This window comes from Trachymyrmex cornetzi, unplaced genomic scaffold (assembly GCF_001594075.2).
Source record: "Trachymyrmex cornetzi isolate Tcor2-1 unplaced genomic scaffold, Tcor1.1 scaffold1885, whole genome shotgun sequence".
Classification (NCBI taxonomy): Eukaryota; Metazoa; Arthropoda; class Insecta; order Hymenoptera; family Formicidae; genus Trachymyrmex; species Trachymyrmex cornetzi.
The window spans coordinates 19,367-30,372 of NW_017296511.1; the positions used below are offsets into that span (position 1 = coordinate 19,367).

General features: G+C 32.0%; 2 protein-coding genes across 2 annotated transcripts in view; one reads left to right on the forward strand and one right to left on the reverse strand.

Annotated features, from left to right (window-relative positions):
* Window positions 1-1,703: 1,703 nt before the first annotated feature.
* LOC108759474 (xanthine dehydrogenase/oxidase-like) lies at window positions 1,704-3,891 on the forward strand. The gene is made up of 6 exons (XM_018504923.1): window positions 1,704-2,027; window positions 2,269-2,397; window positions 2,499-2,640; window positions 3,093-3,340; window positions 3,465-3,561; window positions 3,860-3,891. Exons 1-6 carry the CDS (start codon window positions 1,704-1,706, stop codon window positions 3,889-3,891), a joined length of 972 nt encoding a protein of 323 aa, XP_018360425.1.
* The window catches only part of lap (phosphatidylinositol-binding clathrin assembly protein lap), a 44,269-nt gene continuing 36,493 nt past the window's right edge, over window positions 3,231-11,006 (reverse strand). Inside the window, exon 18 of the mRNA XM_018504944.1 lies at window positions 3,231-3,305. The gene's annotated coding sequence lies outside the window, so the exon portion shown is untranslated. The remainder of the gene's footprint in view (window positions 3,306-11,006) is intronic.

Genomic DNA, 11,006 nt, shown 5'->3' on the forward strand with positions numbered 1-11,006 from the left:
AACCTTTAGAAGACCGGCATTTTTGCCTCGAAATTTTGAATTTTTTGTGTAAAGTTCATGTATGTATATATTGAATATTTATGTCACGAGGAGTCAACGAGTTTTCCGCTGGCCACTGTAGTGGCCAGTCCGGTATTCTAAAGGTTTACGTGAATATCTAGCGTAATAAAAATAATTTCATGTGAATTTATATACAATGTTTTTAGTTTCTCGAATAACTTACCAAATTAATGTTCCAAATTATTAAATCTTTTCTTAAACAATAAAATATAAAATACACAAATTGCTTACACATTTTTACAACATTTTTGCTTACACATTTTGCTTATATAAGATACCTCATATACGTGCATGTTATAACACAAAATTCGCGTATAATTCAAGGAAATCCGAATTCTGCAATAAAAATGTTTACATAACGTAACGTTTATTAATGGGTCCTTAAACAAAAATTTTAAGTTCGCATCTCCTACAATGGAAATAATTGTTGAATTTTAAGAAACGAACTTTAATATTCAAACAAATTAATTTAATGAATTTTGTCTTATAGTACGCGTCTGCGGAAAAATAGAATTACGAAGTTATGTCTTTTTATGTAAATCATCAGCTCATTTTTACCATAATTACTATAATGATAGAAAAGATTGGCTGCTGCAACAATTTAGATAGTAATATATGGCATAGCATTTTTAATCGGCTGCAGCAACCAGTTTTTAGTTGTAGCAGCAAATTTTTAGTTGCATTAGCCTATCGAAATCATATACTGACATTGCGGATAGGCTAACGTAACTAAAAATTTGCTGCTTTAATCAAAAACTGGTTGCTACAGCTAATTAAAAATGCTATGCCCCATATTTTATTATCTAAATTATTGCAAAAACCAATTTTTTCTTTCAGTGTAGTATGTAAATATAATATATTCCAAAGTATATATAATTACTAGCAATTATAGAGACTTTAAATACACTTTAAACTTTTCCAATCATATATTGTTAATTTAAGGTTTAATTAGCAAAAAAAACGAGCTAGAGGCTCTCCACTACCCCCGCCGAATTTATCGGCGGGCCTGTTTTCTTTGTAAGCATACTCACCGTAAAAAAACGAGCTAGTAATAAATTTAATAGTCTGTTTTTGTAATTAAATATATTTTTAATTTATTTTTTATTTTTGTCTAATTATTTTATAATGTAATAATATATAATGTTATTCAAATATAACACGTAGTATGAACAAAAATTTAAGCTATTTATGACAATATCATATTATATTAAGGCACTACTCTAATATTAAAATTTGTCGATTAGACTTTCTGTGCACAATATTTTAAAACTCGGTAGCGAATTTTTAAACAGAAATATTATAATACATAAAAATATTTTTATCTTATTTTTAAAAGAATTTTGAAACATATTCAATGAAAAAAAGTGTCATAGTATTAATGTTAATAAAAAAAATTACTTCAATTAACTACGATAAAATAGATTTCAATAATTAACTGAATCAAATTTGAAAACACTCTATCGCGCGCGCGCGCGCGTGTGTGAGTAATTAATCTTCCGCTTTTAATTAAATATCATAAACGATTTTTTATCGTTAAAAGCTGCTATTTAACCGATACTTGGGAGTTCAATGGATTTGACGTGAGAACAGACTTACCGTCAAATACGTTTTGTCGGGCATCAGGATCTACAGAAGGAATAGCTATGATCGAAAATATAATGGAGCACATTGCGGAAGTGACGAAGAAGGATCCGATTGAAGTCAGATTGGCGAATATGAATGATATGGATAAATCTGTATTAGAACCTATGATAAAAGATTTGTCAAATTTAACCAACTGTAAGATATTTATTGATAACTTCAATAATTACAATCGCTGGAAGAAAAAGGGAATTGCCATATTACCGATGAAATATTTGATAACGTATGAAGGGCAATTCGACGCGATGGTGTCGGTTTGTGCTCGCGACGGTTCGGTATGCGTGTTGCATAGCGGAATTGAGATCGATCAAGGCATAAATACCAAGGTATGAAAATGCAGTGATTTATCTAAGCGAGTTCTTTCATGATTCTCATCTAACTATGAACAAACTAATGGAAAATTGTACTTAACAATACTATTCCTTTGGACTTAAGTTTTTATTTTTAAAAATTAGTATTAGAAGCTGTGATATTGGAGATTTCTATATTTTAAATCGCAAAAAGAACGATTTAATATGTAAGACGTTTTACATTTCTGCTAATTTAAAAATAATTCTTGTATACTAGATCGCACAAATAGCAGCTCGTACACTGGGTATCGATATCCAATTAATTTCCGTTAAACAAAGCAATAATTTAACGGCACCCAACAAATCAACTACAGGACACAGCATTACTACAGAAACATGTGCATACGTAAGAATTCAATTTGTCTCCATCACAGTGGAAGACGATATCAATGTACACATACATAACTTAAAACTTGATGATAATAGCGATTGTTGGATTTATTTCAGACATCGATCCAAGCTTGCACAGAGATTTTGGATAAACTCGAACCGATAAGAAAAAAAATGAAAAATCCGACATGGAAGGCACTCATTTTTAAAGCGTTTAAAGAAAACATTGATTTATGCACACGTAAACGTCATATATTAAATCTTATTTAACACATCAGTGATGTATTACGTCACACAATGTCATAAAGCACTTTAATATCTTTCCGAAAATATTTTACTTGTTTTCGAAAGAAACGTTTGTCCTATCTTTTGCATTTTTGATTGAAATAAATTCTACATTGTGTGAAAAATTTAAATATTCCATTTGTATTTTCTGTAATTACCCAATCAGCACACAATATTTAAAAAAATATTTTTTTAATATTTATTAAATACTTTTACGTTAATTAAATTTTTTAAGAGTTTTTAAAACATTGTCTGCTGATTGAGTATTAAGCGTATTTATCATGTGTTTTCGGAATGATTTCGATGAATAAATTTAAATATATTTTGTATTTATATATAGTGGGAGAATATTGCTGGATGCTATACACATAATTAATTATTATATAATACATAATTCCATTTACCTTGGCAGGTTGACGACCGAACCAACGAAAGATGGACCAACAATGAACCCCGTTTACGGTGTTACCAGTGCTGAAGTGGAGATTGATGTATTGACCGGTCAGCACATTATCAGAAGGGTTGATTTGATGATCGATGCAGGTCAAAGCTTAAATCCGGAAATTGACATTGGTCAGGTGGAGGGAGCTTTCGTGATGGGAATAGGATACTGGACTTCTGAGGATTTGATGTACGATCCTAAAACAGGAATATTAATAAATGATAGAACTTGCGTGTGTGTTATTTTCATCAAATTTCAGTAAAGCTATTATTGTCAAGATGCAACTGTTTTAATTCAGTGAGACTGTCTTAGAAATACATAATTAAATTATCTAAAGTATTTGACTATTTTTATAGAATTATAACCCACCGGGAGTGAAAGATATTCCTAAAGATTTCCGCGTGTACTTATGCAAAAACTCGGTCAATGCAAACGGTATCTTCGGTTCAAAAAGTAAGATGAAAACTCTTTTATTCAAATTATTTTTTACTATGAAAAATGAAATCTTGAATATATTTATACATATTTGCATAGAGTTCATAAATTCGTAGTAATTCTCTTTTAGAAAGATTTTCAAACCTACATGAATTAAATCGATTTATAAGCGCGCGTTTCAATAATTCATTTAATTTAAATAAGATAAACACAATATAAGAAAAAATTTTAAAATAAAAAAGATCTCTCTTTAGCGTATCGAAATTAGAGATATTAAACGGTCGATTTCCGATTAATCCTTAAAATATTTTTGCAGCAATCGATGAAGCACCGCTTTGTATGAGTTAGAGCCCGTTCACACGGTACGGTTTTTTGACCGTTTCGGTAATTTCACCGAATCGGTACTGTTGCCGTGCTCTACAGTGGCAATACATTTTATATGGACGCGTTCACACGATACGATTCAGTGAAATTACCGAAACGGTCAAAAAACCGTACCGTGTGAACGGGCTCTTACGTCATTCCAATAGCGTTTCGCTACGCATTGAATTCCGCTATAGAATAGATTCAGGGAAAGAGGGGTGGTATCCATTAGGTAAGTTTTAATCAGATTCGAGATACAGTCATATCGAGCTTTATAATGAAATAACTATAAATATATTATTCTACATAATTATTAAATATTTAAATATGTGTGTGATTCTCTCATAGTTTTCTCTATAATACATCCCTATAAATTATGTACATGCATATTTTCTTATAAAACATTATCATAATAAGATAATATTTTGATATATATTCACATATCATTCGTAATGTTTGCAGATGGACCATGTACCACCGCGAACGTATACTTCTGACTAGTTTAACGAGCAAAGATCAAATGAAGGTTTAAGAATAAAAGTGGAAAGCGTTCTCAAATAATCCGGTGTTTAAGATAAGTTTTATATTTAGTTAATTGTCATTTCATTGCTATTTTTAAATAAAATAATTCAAAAATTTTGTAAAATAAAGGATATAATTTATGCATTTATATGTTTTTCTAATGTAAAACTTTCATGGGATTATTGATAATTGGATTAGTTAATAGACCTTTAAAATTGCTAAAACACGTCTTTTCATTTATACTAATTTGAGTAAATTTTCTCCATTAAACTCCTTTAACCTTAAAATCATATATATATTATGCGTGTAAGTGAGCGAAGTTATTGAGTGTGTTATATATAAGCTATATATCTTTAGATTATCATCAAGATATTCAATCTGTCATGCTAAAAGCTAGGAGAAATGGGGACAAGATTTTTAAAATTCGATCTATTACATGTATATCAGTTTGAAACTTGATTAGTATTATAACAGAGAGCATGATAAGTGCAGATTTCAATTTTTTTAAGCAGTTTTCTATTTTTAATGGCTTGATTTACACCGTGCGTTTAGTCCGCGGCCTATACGATAGGCGTCTTTGTTTAATCTATAGGTTAATTTCCGTAAAATTAAAGAATTCGTAGAAATTCTTAACTTTCATACATTGCACAAAATTTTCAAATCCATAAAAATTTTTTAGTCGATTTAAAAGATTTGTTTGAAACAAAGAATACGGACAAGTGGTATAGATTGGGTAAATTCTGAACAAAAATATGAACGTGAAATATACTTAATGTACAACACGAATCACCTAATTGTATGACCTGTATTAACTTCTATAAATCTCGTAATACTGCAATGTAAATCTTTTTTTTTTAATATCATTATACTTCAAGTAAAGCACTAAAAAAAATTGTTTTAGTTACATTTTTTCTACTTTTATTCTTTTCTTTTTAAAACTAAATATAAGAGACAATAATTTTAACATAAATAATTACCGGATTTTGCAGTCAAATTCCTTTTTATTATTTCGTTGAAACCTATACATATATAGTTAGCATTAGTTAGTATTAGTTATGTAATGCATTACTCGAAATCGGACAAACACTTGACTATTTTTGTTTGTAGAAAAAAGTTACAAATGTGTTGTTCCAGGACATAAAATTAGGTAACGTTGATATTCTTTTAAAAATTCTTTGTTGTAAATTTGTACGTGAATGCAAATATGTTTGCTATAAAATTTTTTATAAATAGACATGTACTATCAAACAACTTCTAAGCAATTTAACCAGGAAAGATGATGCAAGGATGATAGGTACTTTGAAAGGAAAAATAAGGTTCATGTAGTTATTCACAGTTATTCACTTTTTGATCGCATACTAATTGTGATGAATTTATAGATCCTGTATAACAAAACAATTTATCTATGATTTGCTGATACAAAAAGTTTTCAGGATAATAATGGGATCATGATAATTCGATTAGTTAACAGGTTCTTAATATAACTAAGGTACATACAACTTCTGTTTTATGGTAAATAATTTCAATAAATATTCTCTATTAAACGCCATTGATGTGCTACATAGTAAATATTACAACAACATATCTGCAGTGTAATTGGCATTAATGATAATATAATATAAAGTATGTCGTAAATAATAATCGTAAATAATAATTCAATATAAGTATATTATTTCTCTCGAGAGAATCTACAGCAACGATTATTATCATTATATACGCAGACATCAAACGTTAAACATCGTTCGACATCGTTTGCATTATTTGCACTTGAGGGTGGACGAGGAAGGGTGTAAAAAACAACGGAACGAAACGAGATTATGGCATGCTAGAGATTTGATTCGCAAAATTAATTAACATACAACGTGCACTGAACCGTGCCTGCCGCGAAATGGAGGAAAAACGCTGGAATGTGTATTCTTTCCGCGGCGCCATTCTCAAGACGTCCCGTTCATTCGACATAACGTTACTTATGCTATTTATGTTGCGTTTCACGCGAGTAGAAAACATGCCAAACTTAACTCGGTGCGCAGCCTCAATAATTAAAAATTCTTGGAGCGCGCATATAACGAATACACCGAACTTCAAGCATAAATAGCAAATATTGTGAACCGATGTAATCTGGGAAAGATCGAGTTACAATGCTGCAACGTGGAAATACGTGTCTCATTGTGTGTTTCCTTAAACACAAATAAAGACAGAGATCATTGTCAGACGATTACGCAGCATTGACATCTGAATTTTCTAAGATTATAGATCAGTTATTCTACCCAATAAATACCTACTTCGCGTAGCAAAAGCCTGCACTTCTCGATCTTTATCGTCGCCCTCCGCAGTTTCCCTAAATAACGCGCCACGTAGGGATGAGTAAGCGGAATAAAAGACTCTTCAAGCTGAACCCCTCCAACGCTCGGAAGCAAAACCGCCTTTCTTCGTATATACCTCTCTATCCAGTAACGTCGCGTACTACCTTAAACGCCGAGTATACTATAGAAAGTAGAGCGGTCCCTTTCGTTATTTGAATGCAGGATAATGATATTATTTCGCGCTTGTCCTTGATCATCGCCAAGCACGTGTTTGCGTGGTCGAATGTGAAAGCAAGCGACCACATGACGACTACAGTCATCCAATTTGGACGAGACAAATGCATTTCCCTCACAATTAGTCTACTTGTAGGACAATTATCACAAAAAACAATATTACGTGTATTGGACACAATACTATAACGAATAACAAAGTCGCAGTGGTTGCATCTTTGTGCTCGACTCTTACAAAATCATGTAACGTCATTTCAGACTTTACGACAAATACCTATGTAAATTTAGAATAATTCTCTATACTCAACAAGTAAATTTATAAAATTTTTTATTTCCAAATAAAAATTTCTAATTAAATTTTCTGCTACAATACACTGAAGATTAAAAGTCAAAATTTTTAATCCTTTTATTCCCTTGAAGAACAAAAGATGTCGATCAAACTATGATTTTCCTTAATTTACTTTTTAATCTATATTTGAAAAGACGTCTCATGATTCTGAAATATACAAAATGTATATACAATTTACTCATAGAGATGAATAGTATATAATGAATTTTTAATTGTACTATTAATCGTAAATTTATTTAATCCATATCAATTAACTATTCAGTTATCCATTAGATTTATTTCAGTCTCGTCCAAATCACGACTTTAATCGCCATTCGATTATGCTTCGCATGCTGCACACGCATAATTTTGATGTGCGCATGTAGCACACATATTCCATATATATAATTTTCTTTGCACTATCTACGGATCACTACATATATTCTTTCATTTCTCTTTTTCCCTATTACAGCGAAGATTATGCTGATTTGTGTTCTTATAAAGCTATACGCCGCCAAAAGATACTCTGACACCACGATCGCGGTTTATACGATTTCCTTTTATTCCTTCATTTACCTCGACATTTGTACAACGAGAAGGCATTGTCGGCTCGTCATTGCGCGCTCACACTATGATCTCAGATTGTTCCTGCCCTGTTATCAAAATCATATTAACAGCGGTGGATCATCATACCGCCACTAATAATCGGCGCCACGAGTAACGATCGACAATAATAGTACATCGCGCTGTATATGCACACGTATTATATTGCGTAATATCATTACAAAGTACACGATTTTCCGCTTCGACGATAAACGTTCTTATTCGCATTTGTTTCTATTAAACGTTTTAATCTCGCCAACCACTCAATTTACAGCGTAAACAGATCCAAGCAACAATTTTCTACTTACAATTACTCGAAATTACAATCAAATTTTCTAAAAACATGATAAACTTTTTTAAAAAAGTATAATAAAAAGTATAATGAAGAGGACAGAGAGAAAGAGAAAAAGAAAGGAGAAAAAAAAGACATATAACAAATTTGGTAACTTGTATATTACATTACAAGAGATTGTGCGCGAATTGTGTATATTTATAAAATAAATATAAATGTATATATATATATATATATAAAATATATATATATATACGACTTTACAAATAATTTTCGAAACACTTGACTGATTTTGCAAATTATCGCATATGCGCATGTCTCGAAATTATTCTCGCGTTGTAAATTGGAATCACCATCTCGCCTCATAATTGATGACCTCTTTCTCTCTCCTCCTTTGCTCTTTATATATATATATGCACATGCAAGAGCACAAATGGAATTATATTAAAACTAAATAACAGTAAAGCCCTTTCTAGGAGACTCTGCACTTTCTCTCTTGATATCTTTCTCTAAGAAGAAAACGAGAAGCGCGACAAGCCGTTCTTGAAGCAACAACAAGGCATTTCTATTAGATTACAATGAAAAAAAATACGATGTGGTGTCGATTTTTTTTCACTTTCTCTACCTCTTTCTCTCGTTATTTCAGCTCGATCGTCTTGCTTTCGATAAATAATCCCTTCCATAAATACTAATAATATACAGTGTACAATGTACAGTGTGTATCCTTATGCGACCGGGAGGCTTTATCTAAACTATATTTGCCGGGGTAAGAAGTTGCGACAAGAATATGTTCCTAGTTTACAGCGAAAGAGATAGAATACAATTGGATTATCTCATCTCACACACCTTCCTATAATATGATAATAATATTTACGTAATATTGTCCTGTTGCGCTCGGTCGCCGGTAGCTTTAGGCGCGATGCCGATCAAACGGGACAAAGACAAAGAAAATGATCTATTGTACAACGAGATGAAGAGTAAAAGAGATATTTAAATACAACGGAATATTTTAATTCCATGCACAAATGACTGTATGAGATAAGTGAAGAATATCATGCACCTTTCAGAGATAAAATGATAAATTAGATTTATTCATAAAGTATGCATTGAAGTCAGAATACGTGTACTTTCTTGATGTTTCAATTTTATTACTCTCTGCTAGAGGTTTTCTGTAAACATATTTGTAATAAAATTGCACGAATTCTTCCCGCATGATAAATAATATTAGTAACAATATATTAATATATATATAATATTATTAATAATTATTTTCTAATATTTAATTTTGAAATTAATATTAATAATGATCGAGTCGACTCGCGTCACCGTTCTAGAGCTACCAGCGACCCTTGAAGAACTCTGCGCGATCTCTGCGGTCGAGGCTCGACTTGTAGCTACCAATTTTACAGACTAACTAACTGTCCCCGCGGCGGCCGGTTACGCTCAGAGAAAATCCTATACGTTTCATATTATATTATACAAAAATACGTCCCGACTACGCGAAGTGTGAAATTAATCGAGAGAGCAAACGAACGAAAAATGGAAATGTACATCGATGAAGGAAGGGAAGCGTATTCGTTGATACCAAGCCCGAGAATATATCTGGCCGCTTCCTCCGCCTCGCATCTGCATCAAACATCTGTATCCGCTCGAATGATGCTATTAACTATTTCTCACTTCACACAAACCGACTTTACAGATATATATTCGTTCCCTTTAACCGCACTCGAAAAACTTTCTCTCAACTATCCTATCAAATTGTATACATCTATTTATACTCATCGATATACATACGCGCTGGCGGAATTGAAGATATCGACACGAGAATGAAAATGATTAATATATACTCTTAAAAAAATGCTAAGAGCAGTAGAAAATATTCGCATAAATGATGATCAATATAAAAACTCAGTATCTACAATATTAGCTATAGTCTCTCGAGGGACCGATTCTGCCAATGCCAACTAGCATAAATTGCAGTCAATTAGACCTTACGTCACTATTTGTTATTACATTAGCAAGATATCACGATCTAGAAAAAAAAATTGAAAATTACGAATCAAGTCAATCGGTATTGGAAAAATCGGTCTTATCAATCCTCTCTTGCGCGAGACGTAGCATAAAGAGAATAAATAGGAGAACGGGAAGGAAAACATAAACAATATCAGAGGCGAGAACATATACATGCGATAATCCGCGACCGATAATCACTATCCGAGATATGTGCGAAGCCGAAACAAAAATATCGCTCTAACGAGAAAATCGAAGATCGTCTATCATATACTACTTAATTTGGTCAATCGCTCGCAAGAATTGTGTCTCATTGCAATCTTTTACAATGGGCTTTCTGTCGACTAGCACTGCACACATATCGTCTCTATATGGACTGTAAATTTTTTCTTGCCCCTCTCCCTTTCCTTTTTCGGCCGCAGTTCAGATCCAAATTCGAGCAACCGCGGATAAATAATCAATCGGTTATACAATATACACGCTATATATCGACAGAGTTTCATCGTATTCAGTTATGACATTTATAATTTGACGGGAATCGAGGATGTACCGACAAAATCCCAAAACGGAACGCTCGCAACTGGGTATTGACTGCATCGATAGTACCGTGCTTGAATCATGTAGATTCACGTTGTATTCGTGATTGCGTCAGCGTTCTGGCTTTACTCGTTTAACGTACTTCGTTATCTATCTAATTAAGATATCCACGAACAGTATACAGATAAAGAACATTTAATGAGTCCATCTATTCGTTTCATTGTTCTTCCTATAAATATATATGTATGTGTATATATATATATATATATTATAT

Bases quoted from the DNA above. Each gene is read 5' to 3' on its own strand.
- LOC108759474 (XM_018504923.1), top strand. From the start codon at position 1,704: ATGATCGAAAATATAATGGAGCACATTGCGGAAGTGACGAAGAAGGAT. The intron at 2,641-3,092 runs ATCTTATTTAAC...TGACGACCGAAC, and splicing joins ACGTAAACGTCATATATTAA to CAACGAAAGATGGACCAACA. The intron at 3,562-3,859 runs GTAAGATGAAAA...ATATTTTTGCAG, and splicing joins CGGTATCTTCGGTTCAAAAA to CAATCGATGAAGCACCGCTT.